General features: G+C 36.9%; 1 protein-coding gene across 1 annotated transcript in view; it reads left to right on the top strand.

The window, feature by feature from the left end:
* RNF145 (ring finger protein 145) overlaps positions 1–27309 on the top strand; it is a 44695-nt gene that overhangs the window by 9974 nt on the left and 7412 nt on the right. Inside the window, exons 4-8 of the mRNA XM_016214000.2 lie at positions 8413–8504; positions 15596–15831; positions 18375–18550; positions 22355–22495; positions 24844–25026. Of these exons, the coding sequence (XP_016069486.2) occupies positions 8413–8504; positions 15596–15831; positions 18375–18550; positions 22355–22495; positions 24844–25026 (828 nt within the window). The remainder of the gene's footprint in view (positions 1–8412; positions 8505–15595; positions 15832–18374; positions 18551–22354; positions 22496–24843; positions 25027–27309) is intronic.

The following is a 27309-nucleotide window of genomic DNA, read 5'->3' as shown; positions in this document are numbered from 1 at the left end:
GCACGTAAAGCTCTTAGCCCAATTTCTTACATACAACAAGTGCTTAGCAAATTTTAACACATCCTTATATCTTGTTTTTATTACACAGCATTGTTTTATAAGCATTTCCCTATTTCGTTAGTCTTTATTTCATTTACTTTTTTAAATATAATTCTCCACGTTGCTATGCTTCTAGTACTTAGGAAATAGTATTATAGTAGAATGACTCAGAGTCAGAGACACTTTTTTTCAGAAATTCTGTATTCTGATTTCTTTGTTTAGTTGTATCACTTCTGCTCCTAGAATGATATTTGTATCATTATATAAGAGTACTGTGAAATGAAAGGTAAAATTAAAAGAAAAATAGCTTAGTTTTTTCTTAGATCATACACTTAGAAAACTCTCTTAACTAACCAAATCAGAAGTTGCCCAAAAGGTTATCAATACTTCACACAGTTTAATAATATTGAGGTTCTAAATACTGTTGTTAGTCTTTAAAAATATGACTTTTATGTGGCAGGATATTCCATGCTGTAACTGTATAATGGTAACTTTTTTTTAAAATCCTCACCCAAGGGTATGTTTTTCATTGGTTGTAAAGAGAGAGGAAGGGAGAGGGAGATAGAAAGAAACATCTGTGTGAGGGACATAAGTGGACTGCCTCACGCATGTGCCCCAGCTGGGGTCTAACCTGCAACCTGTGTATGTACCCTGGCCTGGAATCCAACCTGTGGCCTTCCTGTGCCCACTGAGCGCACCGCCCAGGGCAGGATAGCTTTTTAAAGTTAATAGGATTTTTTGTTTCTGTTTTATTTTTCCTAATACCATTTACCAAGTACCATATGATTTCACTCATACGGAATTTAATAAACAACCTGAACGATGAAGCAAAATAGAGACAGACTCAGAGCAGGCAGACAGCTCTGTTGGAGGGAGGTGCAGGGAGTGTGGAGGGATCGAGCAAGAAAGTTAATAGAATTTTGAGGATCAATCAGAGAAATCTCAAAGTTGAAGGTAGAACTATTAAAATTATTGCTTTGCTAGCTAGTTATTATAATCCTGGGTAAAAAAAACAATGAACCTGCCCTTTCCCTCATGGTTTTCAGTTTTCATGTGGTTTGTGGTATAGTGATGACTGAAACCATGTAGCTCTATTTTTATCTATGGTATTACCATCCAGCCTTTTTTAGAGAGGTCACAATTCTCTTATGTAAAGATAAAAGGGTGAGCCGTAAAGAAAAGCCTTTTCCCGATCATTCTTGGGACAAGTTCAGCTTTTTAGTTTACGTAGGATTTTTTTTTCTGATGTTTAAGTTTTGTTCTCTTTATTAGAAAATTCAGGCTTATTTTAAACAATAAAGGATTGTAATAAAATTTTACAGCGTACAAAAATATTTCCTGCTCTTTATTTCATTTTGAGCCTTATTATAATGCTTTGAGATTTACAGATGAAAATCCTGAAGTGGACAAACAGGGACGATGCCAGACTTTAACTTGACTTTAGGTTTTCTGGTTCTTAGTTCAGTTCTCTTAGGGGGAGACAGGATGGTTAATGGAAAGAAAATTAGTTTTAGAGTCAGAGTAGGTATGAAATAGTTCTACTACTGAATAAATACTGTGTTACCTTGGCAAGTTACCTCTATGAAACTAAAGACTGCGCATCTTATGGAGTTAGTTTTGATATTAACAAATTTCAAGGTATGTTGTATTTTAAGTATTTCTCTTAGTATAACTTACACTGCTTCTCACAAAAGGTCAGCAAAGATGTGTTATTCTTGAATTACTCATACGTAACATGTCACCTTAGTCAATATTGAGGCTGGAATATGTCATGTGTATAAAACATTGAGGCTGAAGAGTTTAGTTTTTAAAAATAACAACAGTTCAGATTTCATGTGGCGGTTTTATAACCAAGTGTCTTTTTTAAAAATAACAGCTTTATTGGGATATAATTCACATACCTATTTAAAGTATACGGTTCCATGGGTTTTAGTACATTCATGGAATTGCAAACCATCACCACAATTGATTTTAGAACATTTTCATCACTGCAGAAAGAAACCCCGTAACCAGCAGTCACTCCCCATCCCCTGCCACCCCCACCCCTCATCACTAGGCAGCTGTGAAGTCTGTTTTCTGTCTCTCTGGGTTGGCCTATTCTGAACATTTCGTGTACATTGAATTGTACAGTATGTGTTTCTTTGTGCCTGGCTTTTTTCATTTGGCATGTTTTCAAGGATCCTCCATGGTGTAGCATGCATCACTTTATTTTTCTGTCCAAACTATTCTATCCTATGAATAGACACACATTGTTTATCCATTCATTCATTGATGTATATTTGGCTGTTATGACTAATGCTGTAAACATTTGTGGTGTTTGTGTCAACATACTTTTTTTTTCTTGGGCACATACCTTGGAGTGCAATTGCTAGATCTTACTGATATTTAGCCTTTTGAGGAACTGCCAGGCTATTTCTAAAGCAGCTGCGCAATTTTACGTTTCCACCAGCAATATATGCGGGTTTCAGCTTCTCCATATCCTTGCCAGCACTTGTTGATGTCTGTCTTTTTTAGTATAGACATCATAGTTAGTATGAAGTGATATTTCACTGTGGTTTTGATTTGCATCTTCTTGATGGCTGGTGAGGTTGAGCATCTTTTTGTGTGAATCTTCTTTGGAGAAATGTTTATAAATATGGTTTCAAATGTAATGTTTTCCCAAGAGTGAGTTATGTATAAAATACAGGTAACTAGCCCTCCATCTTATGAAAGCTTATATACTTCTAAGCTGTAGATGAGGTTTCTCTATTTGGGGCCTATTGGCATTTTGAGCTGGGACAGTTCTGTGCATCATGGGCTATTAATAACACCCTGCCTCTCCTCACTAGATTGCAGAGCATCCCTCCTCACAGCAGTTGTGAAGCCAAAAACTGTCCCTGATTGCCAAATGTTGTCTCCTGGGAAACAAAATTTTCCTCGGTTGAAAACCATTGCTAATAGGTTACATAATTGTCAAAATGATTTTTGTCACTACATACTCAACTTTAATTTTTGATAGGAATGAAATTGACCCATTTCAGTGTTTGACATTTTCTTCTTTTGAACATTATCAGATCCAGGCACTAAATATTTAGCAGGGGGTTGAAAGGATGCTGAAGAGAGAAGCAGGGTGGCAGAGTGGTAGAGATGACTTAACTAAACCCTGGATAGATGACTATTCCATTGCTAGCACAGTGCTTAGGGTGCGGTAGGTCCTCAAGGCCAGGTGTTTGAACATCTCAGTATCTGGGATCTCTTAAATTGGCAGCACCTTTTGTTTGCACATATTGCAAAAGATAACTTTAGGGCTTGCTACTTTATTCTGTGTAATGATAGATTAGGTTTCTTTGGATTTAACATTGTGTGAAAGCTCTAAGTGGCCAGAATGTACAAATTGTTCCTTGGTTGTTCAGTAGTAACTTAGGTTGTTTAAGAGACTGTTTGTTATAAGTTGGTGAAATGGTAAGCTCCTGGGTATTGTTGGTATTTTATTTTTTATAACTTTTATGCTGCTCTTTATAGCAAGGGTTTTTCTAATTGCATGCTGTTCGTAGGGCTTTTTCGTGCATATTATGTAGTCCTTATGCCCCAAACAGTTTCAGAGGACAATAGGCTACCACAGGGACTCAGGAAGTAGATTTTCAAAGTATTTTGTTTATTAGTGCTCAGGGATGGCTCTTAGCATTACCCAAATTGTTAACAAAATGAAAAAAGTTTAAGAAGGGAAATATTTTATTCAGTTTTAAGTAGAAGTCAGGAAATCTTGCTTCTGACCAACTTGATACATTTTACCATTTAAATCTTCTAAATAAAAAAAGTGTAATACTGCTTTTGAATATCTCATCCGATTCAGCCTTAAAATAGTTATAAAATTCTGTTAAAAATTAGAATTTCATGGCTCTTGCTTCGGACTAATTTTTGACAGAAATGACCCATGACTCCTTCTCCGGGTCCTCCTTATTCAGGCTTACTGCCTTGTTCTTTTATGTTGTGAGTCACCCACTCTGTTGAGACTCAGTAACCAGGAGTTTCCACTGCCAGCGTGAGATGCCGTGAAGTTGTGCGTAACTTAGACATAGAGACCTTTGTTTGTCGATCCTTCCTTTGGTTCTTCCGTATAGTTTGGGATGCCGTGCCCAGATTCTTCTTTCAGAAGGGACAGCTCAGTAGTGGCTGCTTGGCAAGACTAGTAGTTCAGCCTTCACCAAAGCCACTACCCTGGCTCTGGCAAGCCAGGCTCAGCCCAAAAAGGGACAGCAGGTTTTCTGGGCCTGGCTGTCTTTACTGAGGTGGGGCTTTTTGGGGAGTCATTCAAATAGGAGATTGATGGGCTGTCTTGAGAGACTGGAGTTGAGCAAAGGGGGGAGAGGGTCTAAGGTGCCTAGGGAAGATGTTAATTTCTTTGGTGGGACATTGATCCAATGACTCAGGTATTTTGAACATGTTTAATGGACAGCAATGGGGGAGCTTACAGCATTGAGGGAGAGGTATTCCTAGGGTCCTAGAGGAGGGCATAATGAGAGAGCTGGTGGAAGGAAACTGCTTAACATCGGGATATTGTAATTATGGCCTAGAGGCTGATTATTATTCTGGAGTGCAGACCTCCCCTAGGGTCCTATAATCTCAACAAATCACAAAGTAATGAGCATATGGAGAGTGAAAAATAACTGAAAAAGATCATAAAAAGCATTAGAAAGTTAAGAGGAGGCTTAAACAAACAAACAAACCCTGAAGACTAAAGGGAATGATAAAAAAAAAGGAAATAGTTACATTAAAACCTTTCATAATAACCCTGTAACGAAAGGTGAAATAGGTGATATTTAAAATAAAAGATGTAAAAGGCAGAAAGAACTAGCTAAACAGAAAAGAATGTAGAAGCGAAGATAATAAAAGATATAATTTTTATTTTATTTTAAAATATGTCTTTATTGATTTCAGAGAGAGGAAAGGAGAGGGAGAGAGAGAGCGAGCTAGAAACATCAATGATGAGAGAGTCATGGATCGGCTGCCTCCTGCAGGCCCCGGACTGGGGATGGAGCCCGCAACCCGGGCATGAGCCCTGACCGGGAATCGAACCCCGATCACCTGGATCCTGGGTCGATGCTCAATGGCTGAACCACGCCCGACTGGGCAAAGATATAATTTTTAAATACAGCTGTGAACTTATATAAACTTTAGAAACTTTAAAACACAACATTCTGTATCTTTTTTATAGCACTTACCACAATTGTAATTAAATAATTGTCAGGATGAGTAATGTAAGTTTCCCCTCCTGGTTTGTAAGCTTTGTGCTAATTGGAGCTATGTCTTGTCTATTGCAGTATTCCCAGAGCCAAGCAGTGTGCTAGCAGCGTATTCTTTTTGAGTTAAAAAAAAAAGTATAGAAAATGTTAATTTTCCTTAGAAGTTTGTTTTGTAAAATTAGAATATAAGGTAAGAGACTCTGAAGATTAAAGATAAGGAAGCTTTAAAAAAGAAGGTAAACCAGAGTAGGCTAGGAAGTAAAGCAAAACAATTAGCAAATGTCTTAGCATAAGAAATTCTAGAAGAGTATTGTTTGCTGACTTATTTTTAAAGCATCAATAATATGACAGAAGCAAAGAGGGAAAGACGTGACAGGGAGCCCAGCTCTGCAGTCTCCTCCCTTCAGCCCTCACGAGAAAGCTTCTGGGGACTGGGCCCTTTGGGGCATTTCTGGCTTTTCTCCTGGGGGGCAGTGCTCTTGTAGGTCCACCCTCACACTACCCTCTTTTTTATTAAGGTGAAAGTTACATGACATAAAATTAACCTTTTTAAGTGGACAGTTCAGTGGCATACAGTATATTCATAATGTGCAGCCATAACCATTATTTAATTCCAAAACATCTTTATCTCCCCAAATAAAACTCGATGCCTTTAAGTGATTATTTCCATTTCCTCTACCCCGAGCCCCTGGCAAGCACTAATCTACTTTATGTCTTTATGGGTTTTCCCTCGCCTCTTTTTAAACTGGATCTATTGCAGAGGGATATGCTATGCCCAAAAAGAAATTACTTGGCCTAAGAGGCCTACATAGTACTGGGACTAAGAGTTAGATCTCTCTTAATTTTAAATTTATTTTTTTAATAGCATCTTCAAAGAGTTCATAAATCTAAGTGGTGTTTATATGTACATTTTATTTTAAACTTCGTAATTCTCTTAGATCTCTATCCTAAATTATAAAATATACTAATTGCATTGATGATTACTTATAGTAACCTAGTAACCAGATATTTCTGTGTAATTTACACATCTGTGCCCCTCTACATTAAAACAGGGTTTCAACCATTGACGCCCTGGACTAGATAAGTTTTTTAAATATGTTTTTATTGATTTTAGAGAGAGAGGGAGAGAGAAAGAAACATCGATGTTTGATGTGAGAGAGAAACATCAATCAGCATGGGGAACAAACCCACAACCCTGGCATGTACTCTGATCAGGAATCGAACCTGTGAGTGACCTGTTTGGTGCATGGGACAGTGTTCAACCAACTGAGCCACACTGGCCTGGGCAGAACTGGATAAGTCTTTTCTGTTGGGGCTTTGTTGTCCTGTGCACTGTAGAATGCTTTGGCAGCATTTGGCCTAGGTGCCAGTAGCACTCCAAACCCCCTTCCAAGTTCTGAGGACTAGAAGTGTCTTCAGATATGACAGAATGTCCCTTCAGGGCAAAATCACCCCTGGGCTGACAACCACTGCATTAAAATCATTCCTCGTGCCCTGGCTGGTGTGGCTCAGTTGCTTGGAGCATTGTCCTGTACACCAAAAGGCCACAGGGTCCATTTCTGATCAGGGCACATACCCAGGTTACAGGTTCAATCCCTGGTTGGGGCGTGTGCAGGAAGCAGCCAATCCATGTTTCTCCCTGACCCCCCCTCAGTCCTTCCTGTCTTTAAAAAAAAGTGCCCTGGCCGGTTTAGCCCAGTGGTTAAGTGTGTCAACCAACAGACCAAAAGGTCACGGGTTTGATTTCCTGGTCAAGGGCACGCACCTCAGTTGCAGGCGGCTCCAGCCCCAGCCGGGGCATGTGCAGGTGGCAACCAATCGATGTGTCTCTCTCATATCAGTGCCCTGCGCCCTCCCCTCCTTTCTGAAAAAAATCAATGGAAAAGATATCCTCCAGTGAGGATATAAAAAAGAAAAAAACAACATATCCTTGGGTGAGGATTAAAATAATAATAAAAATAATAAGTAAAACCATTCCTCTTGAGAGTTTGGCTTTCGCTTTTCGTAGAAACTGTTAATGCATTATTTGTTAGAAGTGGTTGTCAGAGTGATCGAGGAGAATTGCTAAATCACCCGTGAAGCTTAGTTGCTGACTTGTAGAATTGTTCCCCAGACTGCTCCTATTCTTAAAAATGTATTATTTGAGTTTTTAATTTTGATTTTTGGCAGCACTCTCCATGCTAATTGTGTGAGGGTCACTTCTTGTTGGGCTGTGGTATGCTGAAGGAATTCAGCTCGATTGCCTCATAGGAAGAATTTCACAGATAAAGTAAATACAGCCATATGAGTTTGTTCAGAAATACGTGAAACACTTAGACTGTTTTGAAATACGGTGAATAAAGCATGATCAGTTGAAAAGAGGAAGGATTTTTAAACAGTTTTCCCACTTTGATGTCAAAAGAACTTAGCCATGTTCTAGTGTTACCACTTAGCTTACTGGTAATAAATTAAATTCCTCCTTTCTGTGCTTCCTACCTAAGCCCTAGTGGTGGTTTTCTCAGAGTGTAAAGACTCCTTGGCTACTACTTAAATCATATTGTTTCTTAGTAATCACATATTAAATGAATTAAATTTAAAAAGGAATATTTGATTTGATTTATGATTTGTCTCAAAATAAATGGATAGCCTACTTAAATGCCCGACAGAATTGAAAGTCACATTTTCTAAGGGTTATCCTCCTATGAGCCAGTTTTCTAACTAGTTTGAGATTTTACCTGTAATTAAGTATAACCGGGGACAAAACTTTGGGGAAAATAAGACTGGGTGGATGGAGGAAGAGAGCCGACGGGAGATCATGAATGTAATATTACTGGATATTATTAAGTACTGGATAAAGAGATGACGCCTTGACTGGCTTTTTGCTGGGCATAAAGTATTTAATAAGGTTATGGGAAGAAAGACAGTCCCACACAGTAGAGTTTCGGCTGCCTTCTCTGCATAGTAAAATCCATTTTCTGTAAATTGTGTTTGGAAGGAGATGAAGTCCATCCCTATGTAATTTGTTATCCCCAAATTTTTCCTTAGTGTAGATGTGGAGAGAGGTGTAATTAACAGAATGTGCTTTTTATAAGGATTCGGTGCTTTGGCTGTTTCTGTCCCCCACCTGCACTTGGAATGTATCTAATCCGTCTTTATCACTTTATTTATTTAGGGACTATGTTAGAAGTGAACTGGAATCCGCCTATGAAGGACCAATGTATTTAGAGCCTCTCTCCATGAATCGATTTACCACAGCCTTAATAGGTAAGTACTATAAAAGAATTAAAAGTGTAGGTAGGAACCAACCAGTTTTACTATCTTATAAAATTGGTGCATAATTACTACCAAAAAAATTTGGAAAACTCAGCGACTCTGAAAATACAGGCATTGTTAAATATTCCATTTTCTTAGCCCCTTTCCCCCTTGCATCAGTGTTTCTTATTTTATGTGTTTATAATCATACATTGCCTACAGTTGCTTGTGCTTTTTAGTGGTATTTTAAGTATTTGGGAAGATTAATAAAAACTAATTAGGACTTTGTAAGATCAAAATGAAATATGTAATGTCTTAAAAGTTATTTATTACTATTGAAAGCCATCACCCTATAGTCAAAAACAAATTGCCAGAAACATCCAGAACTTGAGACATGATTGAAATCTTCAGGTAGCAGAATGTAAAAATAGAAGTGTTGGCTAAAGCCCCCAAACAATACAGATACAGTATAAAGTGAGGTACCAGACCCTCCTGTGCCAGAGTTGCAGAAAAGGAAGTGAGAGAAAACCTGTTTGTGGCTCTTAACTTCACCCATGCAGGTATTAAAAGGTCCAGTGTTGGAGACTGAAGGAGGCTTTCTTTAGAGAGAACTGTTTTCTCTGAAATACCTCCCCAGATCGAGAGAATTCAGTGTGGACCATTTAGAGAGTCGCGTATTCTGTGGCTTAGGTGGCAGGGGGTGGTGGTGCAAGATAGTGTGGACTGGTGTCTGGCCAAGCCTGCAAAATCTAAAGCCGCATCATCCAGAACTAGCCACATGTGGCTACTGAGCACTTGAAATGTGGCCAGTCCACATTCACATGATATACCGTAAGTGTAAAACACACATCCAGTTTCTTAGACTTTGTACAGAAAGGATGCAAAGTGTCTCTTTAATTTTTGTATGTAGATCTGAATGTCTATATGTATGATATTTGGGATATGTTATATTAAATAAAATATATTCATTAATGTCACCTGTTATTTTGAACTTTCTGAAGTGAGGCTACCAGAAAATTAAAAATTACATATGTGCCTCATATTATCATTCTAATCGGATATTAAGGCCAGCAGCAGAGTGGCTGGCTGTTGAGTTTTCTGACTGTAGAATGAGCGTGATTTCTGGGGTTCTCTGCATCTTCTAATCTGTTTAGGCAAAGAATGTTAGTTTCCTGTGGACTAGATGAAGGGATTTTCTTAGGTCCTTCCAGTAGGGCTCTTTAGAAGGATAATAAGACCCCAGCAGGGAGTGAACTTCCAGATACTCTGGAGCCAAGGAAAGAACCAAAAAACACCCAGAGGGAAGGTACATAACAAGCACCAGGGGTACTTTAGATGAGATGCACAGTGATGGGAACAGTCTCAGAAGAACCCATTAAATTGCCCAGGAGAATGATCAGTTTTAAACTCCCCCAATTCTGGGGAACTCATATCATTGTCAGAGTACACTTGAGTAAGAATTTCCTGCTTCCTTCCCTCTCCTTCCCTCCCTTTTTCAATCCTGGGTAAATCAGAAGAGAGGGAGATGGTAGTGGCAAAGAAAGAGGGAGAAGCTTGCCATAGGTGCTCCACCCTCTCTCACAATGCAGGTTTCCTATATACAGCCTCATAGGAGGCCTGATCCAGAGTAAGGGGAAAGCCTCAGCCTTGAATCAGTTTCAAAGTTTTGGTTACTATCAGATTGAGACTGTAATTTAAACTAGATTAGAAAAGTTATGGGGCTTACTGTAGGGGTAGGAGAACACTTAATCTTCAGAATGGGTTTTAAAAGACAGCAGGAGACAAAGATAATGTTGCTTTATGCGTATATCCTATGAGTTGGTGTGTTCAGTAATGGCAGCATTCAAGTGTGGGAATGTTTGCCAGATTAGAAAGTTTGTAAATTGTTCTCTTTTATTCTGTGATCGATACAATTTAGTATAAATCTGAAACATTTTTTTAAATTGCTCCTTTCAGTGGCTATAATAGTCTGTATACTCAACTAAGATTCAATTAATTAGAAATAAAACTAACTCCATGAACTATTAATAAGTAACATGTTTTCCTCCTACTTTGATTTTAAAGTAACTTTCTTCTTTTCTTGCATTTCACTAATGAGCTTTTAATGAGGAACTAAGTAACTTGAATATGCCATCATTTCTTAGGGTTGCAGATTTCTTGGAGATATTTCTCATAGTGGAATTCTGAAATCCAAAGAGTACATTGAGATTGAGATTTTGATTTAGTCAGATTTACCAGCTATAATTGGCATGTTGTAATAAACAATTTCCTGTTCTTTTGGAGATACAGTAGAGATTTCCACTAACAGTATGACTCCTTCCTCCTTTCGTCCAAGTAGGAGGAGTCTTCTCTTAGAATCATAGCGTGATTCATCATTTTCTGTGAAAGAAGATAGTGAAGCCTGTAATCCCGAGCCGAGCAACTCGTGTGCTGGCATAGGCTTGTGGGAATGTTCAGAGTTTAGGGGAAGTTTACATCATGCTGAACGAGGAAATTTAAATGTCATAGCTGTGAGCACAGGGAAAGTAAGCTTTGCCAGAAAGAAAATTCCTAATCTTTCCTATTATTAAAGCATTTTCTTTTAAAAAAATATATTTCAGATAGAGGAAGGGAGAAGGGGGAGAGAGAGAGAGAGAGGAACATCGATGATGAGAGTCATTGATCGGCTGCCTCCTGCATGCCCCCAGATCGAGCCTGCAACCCGGGCATGTGCCCTGACCTGGAATCGAATCAAACCTCTGTCTCCTGGATCCTAGGTTGATGCTCAACCATTGAGCCATGCCTGGCTGGGCTTAAAGCATTTTCTTAAAAGTCAAGAAATACTACAGTTTTATGATGAAAAACAGCTCTCTCCTGTACCTTTCTCTCCTCTCCACTTTCAGATGTCATTCCTGCTGTTTTCTTTTATATCCCTTTCTGGAAATCCTGTTACTTGGATAAAGCTTCTCCTACCTCGAGTCCCCCCTCAACTTTCTTACAGTTCTGTTCCTCCCCTCGCCCCCCCCACGTTTTTGTTTTACTTTCTGAAATTTCTCAACTTATCTTCCAACACCTTTATTGTATTTTCTTATAACATATCTTTAATATCCAGGAGCTTGTTTTTATTGAATACTTCTTTTTACTATGACAATCTTCTTAAATTTCTTAAATCTATTTTTTATCTCTTTGAAGCTTTCTTTTGTTATGTTTCCTTTTCCTGTTTGTGTTGGTCTTTGTCTTTCATGGGACAGCCATGCTTCTTAAACCTGGATAGAAACACCTGGTTATTATTAAAAAAGAATTATGAATACTGATGCCTAGGCCCCGCCTGAGGCTGATTAAGCCATTCGTTTTACTGAAATACCTGGAGTCCTTGACGGATCATTTGTATTAAAGTGAGTTATTGAGTTGGCGACTGGAATCTCTTTAGGGCTTACTACCTGGTGTGAACACAGTAGGTGTTCAAGTGAGGCTGGCTACTTGAAGTGAATTTGTAGGTCTTCTCACTTAGACTTGGTCATTTTCCCTAAAGGGGGATCTTTCTGTCCTCTCTTGGGGAAGCTGGTGTCACTGACTAGAACTGGGTGGCAGCAAACATGGTAGCAGTGTTTGGAGATCGAGAGAGATCTCATCCTTTGGGGTGCAGACTTTTATTTTAATTCCCTCTTTTCATTTGGGCACGTCACCTGCCCTGGCTGGGCACGGTGTCCAGGAGTCTGTTCAGCCTCTCCAGAGAACAAGCTGCAGTCTTCCTCCCTGAGTGGGGGAAGAGTAGTAGCCTGGCTAAAACCATGTTGCCTCCTATCTCTCTGTTTTCTCTACTTTAAAATGTTGGCATATTTCACTTGGTGGCTTCTCTTCTTGGTTTTTTATTGTTACAGGTTTTCCTCTTTTTTATGCCTTTATGAATGTTTTTCATGTGATATGAATATCAGTCCTTTAAAGGCTAACATTAATGCTTTATGGGAGAAAATACCACATGTATTATAACAAGTAGGTTCTTAATAAACATTTGGCTTTCTGTAAAAATGGTTGCCATTTTTGTATTCTTCTAACAGTAATATGGATAGAACACACAGAGAAAAATCCCAGTGTGGCTCAGGGGTTAAGAGCATCAGCCCTTGCACCAAAGGGTCACTGGTTCAATTTCTGGTCAAGGGCATGCACCTGGGTTGCAGGTTCCATTCCCCAGCCGGGTTGGGGGGAGTGTGAGAGACAACCAATCTATGTCTCTCTCTCACATCAATGTCTCTTTCTTCCCCCCCACCTCCCTCCCTTCTACTCTCTCTAAAAAAATCAATGGGAAAAAAAATTCTCAGGTGTGGTTTAACACCCCCCACCACCACCACCACCAAAAAAAATATCCCAAAGTATTGTTGTGCTTTTCATTGGCAAGAGGGAAGGAAGATAATTTGACTAAATGATCCTTTTTGGGGGTGGGTGGGATCTGGGACTTCTACATACCTTTTGTTTGTGTTTTAAATCCTCACCCGAGGATATGTTTTTATTGATTTTAGAGAGGTAAAGGGGGAGGGAGGGAGAGAGAAACTTCGACGTGAGAGAGAAACATTAATTGGTTGCCTCTCTTATGCACCCAGACCAGGGGTCAAACCCACAGCCTTTTGGTGCATAGGACAACACTCCAACTGACTGAGCCACCTGGCCAGGGCTCTAGATACCTCTTTTTAAAAAATTACTTTTTAATTAAAGTTGACATGCAATGTTATATTAGTTATAGGTGTACAACATAGTGATTAGACATTTGTATACCTTATGAAGTAGTCACCCTGATAAGTCTAGTACCCATCTGATACATACTAAATGATTCTTAAGTAATCTGGAAGGTACCATGCTCAAGAATTTTCAAGATATTCTGAAAGGAGCAGTGCAAGGAGACGTCCAATCAGTGAAAAGGAACAGTGTGGTACTGTCATCAGGGTAGGTCATTGAAAAAAACACACAGTAAGTTCCAACACAAACACAGAGATACAGAAGATTTGGAAGTGTACTGAAGTGACATTTCAAACTAATGAGAAAAGAGTTGGATGTTTCTTACAGTTTGGTTTGAAGCAACTGACTAAACATCTGGTAAAACAAACTTAGGTCTTTTTATCTTATTCTAAAATGTTAAATGTGTTAATTTTTAAATTAAAGACTACTAAAAGAAAATATAGGTAATTAACTGTATACTTGTACAGGGTGGGACAAAAGTAGGTTTATAGTTGTGAGTACATAAAACACAGTTTATTTTTGTATTATCAATGTATTATTTTCTGTACAAACAACTGTAAACCTACATTGCCCCATCCTGTATACTCTTTTATTTTATAATCCTCACCTGAGGATATGTTTTTATTGATTTTAGAGAGAGAGGAAGGGGAAGGAAGAGAGAGAGAAACATCAATTGGTTGCCTCCTGTATACACCCCCACCAGGGATCGAACCAGCAACCTGGTTAAATGCCCTGACCAGGAATTGAACCCATGACTTTCAGTATACAGGACGATGCTCCATCTAACAGAACTACATCGGCCAGGGCCCTGGATACTCAAGTGAGAGAAGCCATATAATTAACCATGGCACTAAAGGTGGAAACCATTAAGGAAACGATTGATAGGTGTGGCTTTTTATAATAGAAACTAATACTAATAAGAGCAAAAGGTTATTAAAATACTCAGATGACACATTTGGAAAATACTATCATATGATAAAGGTGACACCTTGATCAAACATGGAAGACTACATATTCAGGTAGAAGAGTGAGCAGAGAATGTGAGTGAGCACTTCACCAAATCATTGCACGTTTTTAATGCACTTGTAATGTCAGTGCTACTGGGAATCAACAACATAGAAATTTTGAAAAACTTAGAGAATATGAATATTCCTTGCATTCCCTTAAATTATTTTCACTATTGGCAAGTCAGTGGGAAAATGGGCGCCCTGTTCACTGGGTATTCCTTTTCTGCAGGGTAATCGGATAGTATGTGTCAAAAGCCTTAAAAAATGTTTCTTCTTCTGGCTCTGTAATTGCACTTCTAGGAATTGAGTCTAAGAAAATATTAGGAAATATGCTCCAAGTATGTCATAAATGTGCAAGCTTATTAATAACAAAGCTTTTTATAATTGTGAAATATTTAAAAACAGCCAAATGCTAATATTGTGTCATATACGTTCAGTGAAATATACCATACAACTAAGAAAACCACCCATATATATATATATATATTTATATATATATAAATATATAAATATATATATATATTTATTATTATTGGGAGATACATGCATAATATGTATTACATGAAAAGAGCTGATTATAAAATATTATATACACTATACATCTTCACACAAAACATTTGTGTACATTCATGTGCATGGAATAAATCTGAAGAGGTAACAAATAATATGAATAGCTAACTTTGGTTGAGCAAGTACTAGGTTTCAAATACAGTGCCAAGGCTTTGCGTGTAGTACTTCATTTAATGGATGCAACATATTAGCAGTGCTACCTTTGGGTGATAGAATTTTAAGAGATTGAGGGTTTTTTTTTCTTTTTTACTTCTCTATATTTCCTAACTTTTCTATAATAATTATGCATAATCCTCTTTGAGAATTTGTTGCTTAAACTTTTCAGTTTTAACGTTATTGAGTGATTTGAGAAGGCTTTCATGGTCCTGAAAAAGCAATTAAAGATCAAAAACTTCAGAATAAATCTTGTCATAGCATGATCTTGGACAAGTAACTGTGCCTCTTGGATTTTGTGTTTTCCCTTATAGACCAGGAGAGTTAAATATCGAGCACCTTTGTAAAAGGAGCTATATACATACAATAGCAGTTAACTGAATCATACTATTGATTTAGACACTTGAAAAACTTTCTACATATTACCCAGGCCATCTGGAATGGGGTGAGGATATTTGTGCTGTTTTTTTCAATCCTAGGGAATTGCTGCTCAAGATTCATAGAACATATGAATATGTAATTACAGCTCAGATGCAGTTAAGACTGATCTAAGAGATCCTAATTAGGTTTTTTCATAAGCTTTGTCGTCACCCTTATTGACAGTGAATTATGTTTTTTGTGGACGCCAAATCTCAAAATTAAATGCCTTCTCCCCCCGTCTAGGTCAGTTGGTGGTGTGCACTTTATGCTCCTGTGTCATGAAAACGAAGCAGATATGGCTCTTTTCCGCTCACATGCTCCCTCTGCTCGCACGACTCTGCCTTGTTCCTCTGGAGACAATTGTTATCATCAACAAATTTGCTATGATTTTTACGGGATTGGAAGTTCTCTATTTTCTTGGGTCTAATCTTTTAGTACCTTATAACCTTGCTAAGTCTGCCTACAGAGAATTGGTTCAGGTAAGACTGACAACCACGCACAGGTAGATAAAATTCTACATACATATTACGTATATTAAAGATTTAGTTCACTTTTATTTCACTGTTGTGGTCATGGGAACATTCTGTTTCATGGTGTCAAGACAGCAACTATTTTCAACCCAGTTAGGAACATCTGAGATTTTTTGTTAGGAAGTTCCACTGAGAGGCAGTAAAGGGCAGTGATTTCTCTGGGTTTTCACTCTGGTGTTCTGTTTACTAGCTGTGTAACCTGGGATAGCCGTGCACCTTCACTTGTCTGTAAAATGCAGCTAATAATAGCAGTTGTACTTAATTTTAATTCATAGGGTGCTGTGAGATTCAAAGGAGTTCAGTGCCAGGCAGACGTGGCTCAGTATGTGTTAACCGTTGTAATGAAGACAAAAATAATACAGAATTGAATATCTGGAGGTGCAGTCCTCTCTTTCCCCCTGATTATAGTCCAGTTGTAACAGCAATTTTCCCTCTGTGTTTGCCTAATTTGTTTACCCTGAGAAGTTGAGTAGTTCTGGGCGGAAACAGGATGGCTTTCGTTTAGGTGTAGTACTTGAATGACTGGCTGATGTAACGTGCTTCTGCCTCCTACTTTATTCAGACTTTCCTCTAACACACTTTTCCTAGACACAGACGATAGATACTCAGGAGATAAGTATTTCTGTTTGATTTGAGAGGTTGCAGTATATTATATAAAATAGAGCTTAAAACCTGCCTTGGTATAAAAAGAGTGTTGAAATGGGCATTGTCTTCTGCCTCTTGACTGTATATGACCTTAAGGTACAGGAAGCTCTCAGGTTGTCCAGACATACTCAGTGAAGCAGGTTTTTGTGTTGTTGTGGCCCCAGGGGCAGATTTCCCAGAAAAAAATTTTCTAAGCTCTTGGCCTTAGCCTAATCCTTCCTTCTTTCTTCATCTTACACAATATTGGGTGATTCCTGAAAGTAGATCTTCCTGAGATGAGGTTATTTTCAGTCTCTCCATAAGAGCTGCTTCAGGGGGAAGGGTTGTCATTGTCTTCAGAGAGAGAATGACAGTTTAATTTGTGTAAATTTTTCTCTGAATTTAGTCTTGTGGAGCTATCCAAGTTTGTAAGAAACAGTAGGTATTGAGTAAATATCAGTGAGACATAGTTTATTTAATCGCCGTAAGGACAAAGCCTCCATTTCTCACTGTCATGTTGACACTCTTGGTTGCCCTAAGATTCATGCATCACTTGGTGGTGTGGTTGAAAACACATTGTAGGTTATGAAGTTCATGACCTGGAAAGAATTTGATAGGCAAGAAATGAATACTGTCAGGTTGTTTAGTGGTCTGTTCCTTGAATGGAAAGGAGAAAAAGTACTGTCTACCTCTCAACCATCAGTTTGCTGCTAATAATAATTTTACAGCTAGTTGACCAATTCCATGTTGTGTCGTGTCCCCCCCCCCCCGGAAATATTTTCTAGGTGGGGAAAGTGAGGTTAAGCTTGACTAGATTTTAGAAAAAGCATTTGACTTACAGATGGAAAAAATTTAAATTTAGAATTACCTGCAAGTCAGTGTATTTTAAATTAATACTTAAAGATCTTTACCTATGTAGAGAGATACTAATTAGAAACCAGAACAACTTGCAAGTCTGTGTATTTTAATTTAAGACCTTTACAGTTTATTGAAACATCACATTGAGAGTTCCAGCAAGACCAGTTGACTGCTTAGGTTAGAGCACGTAGCCTGCCTGGGAGAAGAACCCTGTTGTGCTACCCTGTGAGGTTCCTCGTTAGGTAACTCCAGAAATGTCATTACGTTTATGCTCTTAGGCTAATCAGATCATGAAAATCAATTGCATGAGAGATTGTTTTATAAGCTAGAAAGGTAATTTATTGACTTAAAGTAGATTAATAAACTTTTCTTAGGTGTGTCTTGTTTCCTGGTGTTAATGTACTTGGCCAACCAAATTGAGAAGTGTTGCTTGATAAGTACACAGTAGGAGCAAAGGGGAAAACCTGCTAATTATCTGGGTGGGTAAACTCCATAATTATCTTTGCTTTACAATAGAGTATACCTCTCCAGTGATTGTTTTGTCTTCCATCAAACTGTTTCTCATCTGTGACATACCTGAATAAACCCTGAAAAATTCTTCCTCATAAATTTCATTTTTTTCCAAGTCCCTCAAGCAATATTGCATCATTCATGCTAGTCCTCATTGTTTTGATTAGATATGAGTAAGTTTAGCAAGGCTCCTGGTATTGCCTTTTATGCAGTTTTACTCCGCGTGTGACTTTATCTTGGAACTGTTAGGGCAATTTACTGTTGCTATTTGATGAGTGTGTGTAAAGTGTTAATAGTAATGCAAAACCAGTAAAATTTTAAAAACATGGTGTTTGTTAACTGTATGGGTAGAGCTAACTTTTAAGGGATTTATCTGAAACAATCTTACAATAAAAGCAATTTACTTTTTCTCTTTAAGTATTTTAGAATGAACTCTTGTGCTTAAAAGTGCTTATTGCCATGTGATACAAGATGTGTTCCTGTCTTATTTTCTGACTCAGGTAGTGGAGGTGTACGGCCTTCTAGCCTTGGGAATGTCCCTGTGGAATCAGCTGGTGGTCCCTGTACTTTTCATGGTTTTCTGGCTCGTTTTGTTTGCTCTCCAGATTTACTCCTACTTCAGCACTCGAGATCAGCCTGCATCTCGGGAGCGGCTGCTTTTCCTTTTCCTGACAAGGTAATTAATGAGAGTATCTGATACTGCACATAAGCTTAGGAAGAGAAAACTGAGCTAGGAGTCGTAAGTTTTGCAAATTAACTTTCATCAGTCATAGTACTTCATATTTAATGAAGATAGGTTTTTCATTCAGTGGCTACCCAGGTCTGGTGATTCTGGGAAGTGCTAATATAATAATGGTGGTATATTTGGCTGCACCATAGACATAAGTACAGCAAGTGATTTGTGGAAAGGTACATAGCAAATTGTAAAAATAATTTCTTGCAGTTTCAAGTTAAATTATTGGGTCACTAAAGGAAAAATATGTTACTGAAAATAGCTATGATTTATTGAGTATTTAATATGTGCCAGCCACACTAGTAAACAGTTTTCCACATACTTAGTCTTCTCTGCAATCTTCAGAGATTGGTGTCTTTGTTGTTATTACCATTTCATAGCTGGGGAAACTGTACCAAGACACCCAGGTGGTGCTGAAAGCAGCAGCACTGCCCGGCCGGGTGTGGCTCAGCGGTTGAGCGTCGACCTGGGATCCAGGCGATCAGGGTTCGATTCCCGGTCAGGGCACATGCGTGGTTGTGGGCTTGATCAATGACTCTCTCATCATTGATGTTTCTGTCTGTCTCTCTCCCTCTCCTTTCCTCTCTCTGAAATCAATAAAGACATATTTAAAAAAAAAAAAGAAGAAAGCAGCAGCTCTGACCTCAAAACCCCATCTGAATTTGCACCCTGTGACTTACCTAAGCGCTTTCACTATGGCCCTTTATTATTTTTTTAAATATATTGATTTCAGAGACAGGAAGGGAGAGGAGGGAGAGAGATAGAAACATCAACGATGAGAGAGAGAGTCATAGATCGGCTGCCTCCTGCACACCCCCTACTGGGGATTGAGCCTTCAACCCGGCATGTTACCTGGTTCACGGGTCAACGATCAACCACTGAGCCACGCCGGCCAGGCTATACCCTGTTATTTTTACTGTTTTGCTTTATTATTGAGTCAAGTAATTGGTGCAGTGGGTATATTGTAGTACTTTACTGTTTAACCCAAAGGAATTATAAGACTTGGTCTTTAAAGTTTAGTATGAAAAAATTGTCTTTAGGTCATTAGAGTCTTTTCCCACTTCGCTGTGAGCTTATACTAGACCCACACTTGCCATTTTTCCACTGAGTTTGAATCTCAAGCCCTCAGAATCTAGCACATGGGTGCACACCTTTGTTCCTTGCCTCACTGTCACCTTAAAAGGCAAGAATGAAACTGTCCTGGAAAGGAAATACGGGTAGATAAAAATCTTGAGTTTCAATTAATAGGACCATTGTTTCTCAGCCATCCAAAATGATGGAACACTGTGTACTCAGTGGTACAGGGAATGAGAAGTTTGAGACAAATTTACGGTCCTTAAGGGGCATGCTATTTGTTAAGATCGAAAATGTTACACAAAGTTGGATATTATTAAAAATGTCATGAGGCAGTACCCCTGTTGACAAGTAGAATAAACTTACTGGTACTAAGTCAGGCTTTGTACTTCTGAAAATAACACTTTTAATTGATAAGTAGCTTCTATAAACATGCAACAAACTAGTATCAAACACATTTTAATGGTCCATTATTAATTAAGTTTTACTGCTGTTAACTTTTATGGAAATATTATGGAGTTTTTATGCAGAATTTTAAAGTAATCCAAAAAGTAACTGAATTTAAAGAGAGAAAATCCTGAGGTTAGAATAATAACAGTGTGGCACTGGGGTTGGCTATGTTTTAAACTAGGTGGTTATCCATCGTAGAGCACAATGGAATGAAGAATAGCATAGTGTGATACATAATAAGCTCAACAGGCAGTAAGCTGTGAATGAATTTGGATTTAGTTATGAAGTAAGAAAATAATACTGAGATTTTAGGTGAGGTTTAGATATATGACAAACTAATTTTTCTCTCTATTCCTTTTTTTACACATAGGATAGATTGATCCTCAAAATGAGAATGCTTTAACTTGGTTTTTAATAGAGAAATTCCTGTATGGTTCTTTGATTGGTTTATGTCTCTGCAAGCATTGTTCTTTGGCCTTCTCGATGCTCTTGTGTGCCCAGTTATATTTGTGTGTTGCCTTGCCAAAAAACAACTTATTTACAAAAAGAAGGATTGCAAGTATACCAGAACACCCTGACTAAACAAACCAATAAGAAAGCATACACAGACGAACTGAAAAACAAAAAGAAGGCTCTTTTGCAGCTAGGAAATAGAAACTAAAGTCAATAAAGTGTCTCCTTGAAGAGAGAGGGGAAGAAAAACTTTTATAAATTTCCCAAACTCTTTCACTTCCCCAAAGCTAGGTTGAAAGCCTTTGTTTTCTTTATTATACTCTCTTTTGAAAAATAGCACATACTTTTCTAAAGTGAGAGAAAAGGAATGTGCTTCTCTCGAAAATGTTTTTAAATCATACTCTTTCAGTGTAAAAGACTTCTCTACATATAAAGATAGGAATAGTATGGACCTTCAGTAAAATTTTCAGATTTTCCAGTGAAAGCGAAGTTAAATTTTTAGTATTATTTTCAGTCGTGATTTTCCTATTTTTTAATTACTGGGCAGTTTGTTTAAATATGTTATATAATGATTTCTTTCAGAAAAATGTCAAACCTTTCAGAAATTAGATTTAGAAGAATGCTGTATCATTGTTTATTCTTTTAGCTATGAACCACCATGATTGGTAGGTATTTTCATTCCTAACATAAAACCAGACATGTTTTTCTCATTATAATGTACACTGGTCTGCATAAAATTAGATGTTTTCCCATAAAAACTAGCTTGTAAGCAGTTGTGTAGGAAGGATAGCTTTGCAGCAGAAGCATGGAGCTACCTAAAGGACAGACATGATTTCCCTGCATGAATTCCTCGCGCATCCAAGTGAAATTCTGCTCTGAAATTCTAAAACTGAAGCTAACAGCACTTTGAACATTTCTTAGGTGCTAAATCCAAGTTATTTTGGTACATATATTACATATATTTTCTAATTACTTGTTAGTAAGTTAATATCTAATATATTCGGTGAAAGCAATGAATGTATTTACATAAAATATGGAAGTATTTCCAAGCTTTAGTGTAAGATCTTGGTTCTTGTGATAGTTATAGCAAATATTTATGTTGATACTAAAATTATTTTTAAATGGTCTTGGGCTATATTCTTGGACATGCTTCTGAAATAATCCAGAATAAAATGAATTGATCTAAATTAAATTAAACTAAACCTAAATAAGTTAATTTGAAAACACCAACAGTGTGGAGGACTGTTGAAGAAGTGAGGTGAGTCAGGGGGCATCAGAGTCAACACAGACCCTGCCCAATAGCAGTTTGGTCAAGTAAGGAGTTTCAGCTTGTAACCATAGTAGCAGTATAGTCTGAACAATTTGAACAGCCAGCATTTTTCAGAAGAAACAGTGGACAACTATACATGTTTCTTTTCAATATCACCAATATGTTAATTATGTGTTTCTCAAGGTTTGAACAAGATTTAAGCCTGAGAGTTTTAAGGAGATGATGCATTTGAAGGAGATGCTAGGTAACTAAAAATAAAGAAGACTTTCATATACAGTGCTGTGTACTGAATATTTGCCAAAGGGGTAAGAAAACGTAGGTCAGGATAATAAGTGGATTTAAATTATTAATAGAGCGGTTAGGAGGTGTCATCTGAAATTTTAGTTTGGAGTGTTTTAATTAATGAGGATCAGATCAAGTTTGGTGGTTATTTAAAAGCTTAAGATGTTTTTGTTTCAAATAGAAAATTTTTATCTATCAATATTTCCCCTTTCTTCTAGTATTGCTGAATGCTGCAGCACTCCTTACTCTCTCCTGGGTTTGGTCTTCACAGTTTCTTTTGTTGCCTTGGGTGTTCTGACCCTCTGCAAGTTTTACTTGCAGGGTTATCGAGCTTTCATGAATGATCCTGCCATGAATCGGTAAGTTCTCTAGAAATCTCTAGAAATTTAAATCTTATATATGACTTGAAGAAATAATGACACATTTTTTTTGTTGATGAATTTTAGAGGAAATGGGATTTTGAGGAGGGTTTTTTTTGTTTGTTTTTTGAATGGTTGCAACATTGGGATTAAAATACTATGAAAAAATAATTGTGTTTCCATGTATAGAAGATGATTTTTAATCTATGTACATAACAATGCATATTGGACACCTCTTTCCTAAATTTGTTTTAGAGATTTTTTTCATAGCTTGTTTTTTCTTATTTAAAGTATAGCTCTTTTAAATTAGATTTCTATATTTGATACTTAAAGGTTTTTTTTTTTAAATGTTTGAACATAATTTTGACACTAATCAAAGTTTCAAAGGATACCACTAATGAGAATGCAGAACAGTTAACTATTGGCTATTAAAATTACTAAGATCAGGTATTGGGAAACCATATTTCTAGAACTTGTCATGATTTGTTATTTTAATATAGGAGTTTCATGGTTTCATTTATATAACCTCTTCTTAAACTCTTTAAAATTTTATGGATTATTTTAGAATTTGTAGATGGTGAATACCTTGTAAATTGGGTGGAGGATTTTTGGGGGGGGTGTATTATTTTTTTTTATGACAGCAAATTAAAAAACCTATGCTCCAAAATCTTCCTGCCAGCACCTTTGTAATGGGAAAAAGGGGGAGGGCAAGAAAGAAAAATAACTCCTGTGTGAGTTCACAAAATTTATACCATTCAGAAAGTACAAAATGGGAAGTAACAGCTTCCTTCCCTTACTTCCCATTTCCTCTCCCCAAAGCTAACAGCTGTTGATGGTTATTTTAAAATTTCTTTTTAAAATGTTTTCCCCTTACCCATTTTTTAAAAATTTATTTTTGAATTACAGTTGACATACAATGTTATATTTGTTTCAGGTGTACCACAGAGTGATTAGACATTTATATGCATTACGAAGTGTTCATCCCAATAAATCTAGTACCCGTCTGACATGTACATAGTTATTACAATATTATTGACTATATTTCCTCAGCTGTACTTAATATTCCTGTGACTATTTTAATATTTCTTACAGGGAAAAGTGAATGTATATATACTTTTTTTTTTGGTTCATTTTTGCATGCTATACACACTGTTGTGCACCTTATTGTTTCACTCAATATGTTTCAAATAGTGTTCTGTTTTATGTCAACATATATAGATATATTTCATTCTTTTTGATGAAAGCATAGTATTCCAAAATAATGAGTTTATATCTCTTTCTCTCTTTTTTTGCTATTAAAAAGTAATGCTGTTATGAGTATCTTTATATAAGTCTCTTTAATTTTTAAACCCTTAATTAGGCAAATTGCAAGCCAGCAAAGCTGAGAGAATAGTAAAATGAACTCCCATGTACAGTCTTGTGTCATGCATGCTCTTATCAACTCCACCCACCCTGTCCCCTCCTCCATAACCCCCTGGCTGCATTTGTTTGGAGTAAATCCCAGACATAATATCATTTTACCCATAAATATTTCAGTCTATAAATATTTTGAAAAAACATAACAACAATAGAATGTTTATTCCTAACAAAAGAATTGCTTCACATCAAATACCCAGTTGGTGTTCAGATTTCCCTAATTATCTAAAATGTTTTAAACATTTTGTTTGGTCAATTCAAGATCCAAATAAGACCCATATTGCAATGTTTGATATGTCTCTTAAGTCACTTTTAATATTTAGGTCCCTGCTATCTTTATATTATTTTCTCTCATTTTATTTATTGAAGATACCAGACAGTCTTACTTAATTTTTCAGAATCTGGATTTTGCTGACTGTATCCCCATGATGTTGTGTAACATGTTCTATCATTCACTGTATTTTCCTTGATACATATATTTTTACTTGCATAGTACAATCATAGGAAAAATTATTTCTAGTAAGTTAATTCATTTTAAATTTATTAGCAAATTTTTCTCCAGAAAGGTCTTATCTGTTAATGTCTCATGATGTAAATATGTGTAATGCAGTGGATATCGAAGAATGGCAGAGATATTTTTCTCATTATCAAAGTCTAGTTAGAACGCTTATGTATCTCAGAAGGTGCTTATTTCCTGCTTTATTGTATGCTAAGTAATAGTTATGTTTTGCACATGCAGTGATACATTATGACTATATAGTATTACATCAGTATTATATGATAAGTTAATATTCTGATCAAGTTTTTTATGGGTTTCTTTGGTCTAATGATCACAAATATGTAACAACAGTCTAAGCCTTTAGATTATTTTTTGTTGGAAGTAAATGAGATTCTGATTATTGTTTGTTTTCCTGAAATTGTATGCTTTTTAGGGGCATGACAGAAGGAGTTACGCTGCTCATCCTGGCGGTGCAGACTGGTCTGATAGAGCTGCAGGTGGTTCACCGGGCTTTCCTGCTCAGTATTATCCTTTTCATTGTTGTAGCTTCTATCCTGCAGTCGATGCTGGAGATTGCAGATCCTATTGTTTTGGCGCTGGGAGCATCTAGAGACAAGTAAGAAACTTCCTAAAGAAAAGTTTTGTAATATGTGTTACATGAGTTTGTTGTCTGAAGATGTAGATAATGTTTACAGGCAGAAAATGGATGAATAATTGGTATTAGCTTAAGCTAACAACTCTACATTTTAATTTTAGTATATGACTTTTCTCTCTTTTTGTTTTTCCCTCAAGATTAAAAGTCACATCAAATGCCATGTATTAGAAATCAACTTTTTTCCAGAGAAATTTAATACTTTTTATAATTGTTCAGTTTTAAAGTGAAGAACATAGAGCATAGAATTTAGTCTAGTAAATATAGCAAATAATACATCATTTTATTCTGTGTAACCCTGAAGGAGAGAGAGCATCGAGAGAAATGCAGTAGGAGGAAAAGGACGGGAGGCAGCCTCAGAGACAGGCCTTTGCTGGAGTGGCAGCCTCACCTGATGGCCTTTAGACAGTTGCGACTTACTGAGGTTACTGTGGGGATTCTCGACACTTTGTGGTACCAGATAAAACTAATAGCCAGATTCAGAATGTTCATCTCATATTACAGGAATTTTAAGGAATAAAAATAAAATTGTTATTTAGCTATTTAAGATACTATTTTGGCTTAATATAGTTTATACAATGACATTCTATAAATAATTGCTTAAAATTCAGTTCCGCTGTTACCCCCCTCCCCCCCTTGCATCTTTCTATACTGATTATTGAAGAACCTGATTTTATTGCTTCTTTGGTATTGCTTAATGAGTAAGGGAGCAGGCAGTGTTTTGGAAGATAGAATTTTAACAGATTTTTAAAGCATTCCAAATTAGCATTTTAATTATAGTTCATCAGATTTATCTTTTTATCCCAGATAAGAAACCTTTCCAAGGTTTCTTAGAAGCATTTAAGATGTTGAACCCAATGGTGAACTCAGTTAATAGCCACTTAAATTGGTATTTTGTTGTTGTTGTTTTTTTATTTAAGTACTATTTTGTAATCTCAGGGCAATATTCTTTAGTATTAAGTGTATACTAAGATGATACTATAGAAAGTTTGGGCAAGAGAAAGAAAAAAAAATACATAATTACACTGCCATAAGATTTTTATTGAATTTTAACTGCTTAAATAAGGATATATATGTATCTATTTGTATAGTACACACACAAAAATTAGACATAAATTTAAAACTTTGCATAATGTATAAACTTTTTTGTATAGGTATATAAATATGTGTTTGTGTATAGATGTAAATATATTCCTACTTTCATATAAATGGATCATAGCTTGACTTTGAAAAATACATTTAAAGTGTTAAGGTAAATTGCCCTATTGAAGAAAATGATTTGTAATTTACCACCTAACGTAGTATAACTACTGTTACAGTAGTTCTTCCTGCCTGCCTTTTTTTAAAAAAATTAAATTATGTTTTGAATCTCAAAGCAGAGTTACTGACGTGTTTATAGTTGTCCCTTAACTTCTAGTAATAGAAATGTTTGGCAAGAAATGATATAAAACACTTTCCAAAAGTACCTCACTTTAATTTTTACCATGTTAATAATTCACTTTCTTCTCTCTAATTGTAGATAGTCCCACACAGAGTAGCACTTGGCTTGTGTGGTCACTTCTCCCTCCTATACTGTAGTTAGAGAGGAAGGAGGGTTTATGCTACTTTTGTCTCCTTGGGATGCTTTGCATAGATTTGAGGACATGTTACAGATGCTGATATTTAATTTAAACAGCTTAATTTTGTTGCAGACCTAAGCTTTATTTTGATTGAAATCCAAATTTCCTCATAATGGTTTTAAATAATCTGTGTTCGTGTTGTATAAGAAGTCACTAAATAATAATTTTAAGTCTCACTATTCAGTTTGCATAGATTGTAACTGAGTTTTGTTTTTAAGAAAGGGGAAAGCTGTTTGGGGGTCACACTGATTCCTTTCTAGTTTTGTGATCTCTGTTAAAAAATAACTCCGCCCTGCCGGGCGTGGCTCAGCGGTTGAGCGTCGACCTAGGATTCAGGTGATCAGGGTTCGATTCCGGTCAGGGCACATGCCCAGGTTGCAGGCTCAATCCCCAGTTGGGGGCGTGCAGGAGGCAGCTGATCAATGACTCATCATTGATGTTTCTGTCTCTCCCTCCCTCCGTCCCTTTCCTTTCCTCTCTCTGAAATCAATAAAGATATATTTAAAGTAAATAAATAACTCCAACTTTGGCTTTTATTTACCCAGGAAATGGGAGTATCTAGCTCCCCCCCCCCCTTAATCCCTTGTGGAGGTAATAAGGCCCTACATCATCTATTTGCTTATAAATT

Source organism: Miniopterus natalensis, chromosome 4 (genome assembly GCF_054644295.1).
Source record: "Miniopterus natalensis isolate mMinNat1 chromosome 4, mMinNat1.hap1, whole genome shotgun sequence".
NCBI lineage: Eukaryota > Metazoa > Chordata > Mammalia > Chiroptera > Miniopteridae > Miniopterus > Miniopterus natalensis.
Note: the sequence above shows the minus strand (reverse complement) of the source record. Positions and strands in the feature narration are given on the sequence as shown.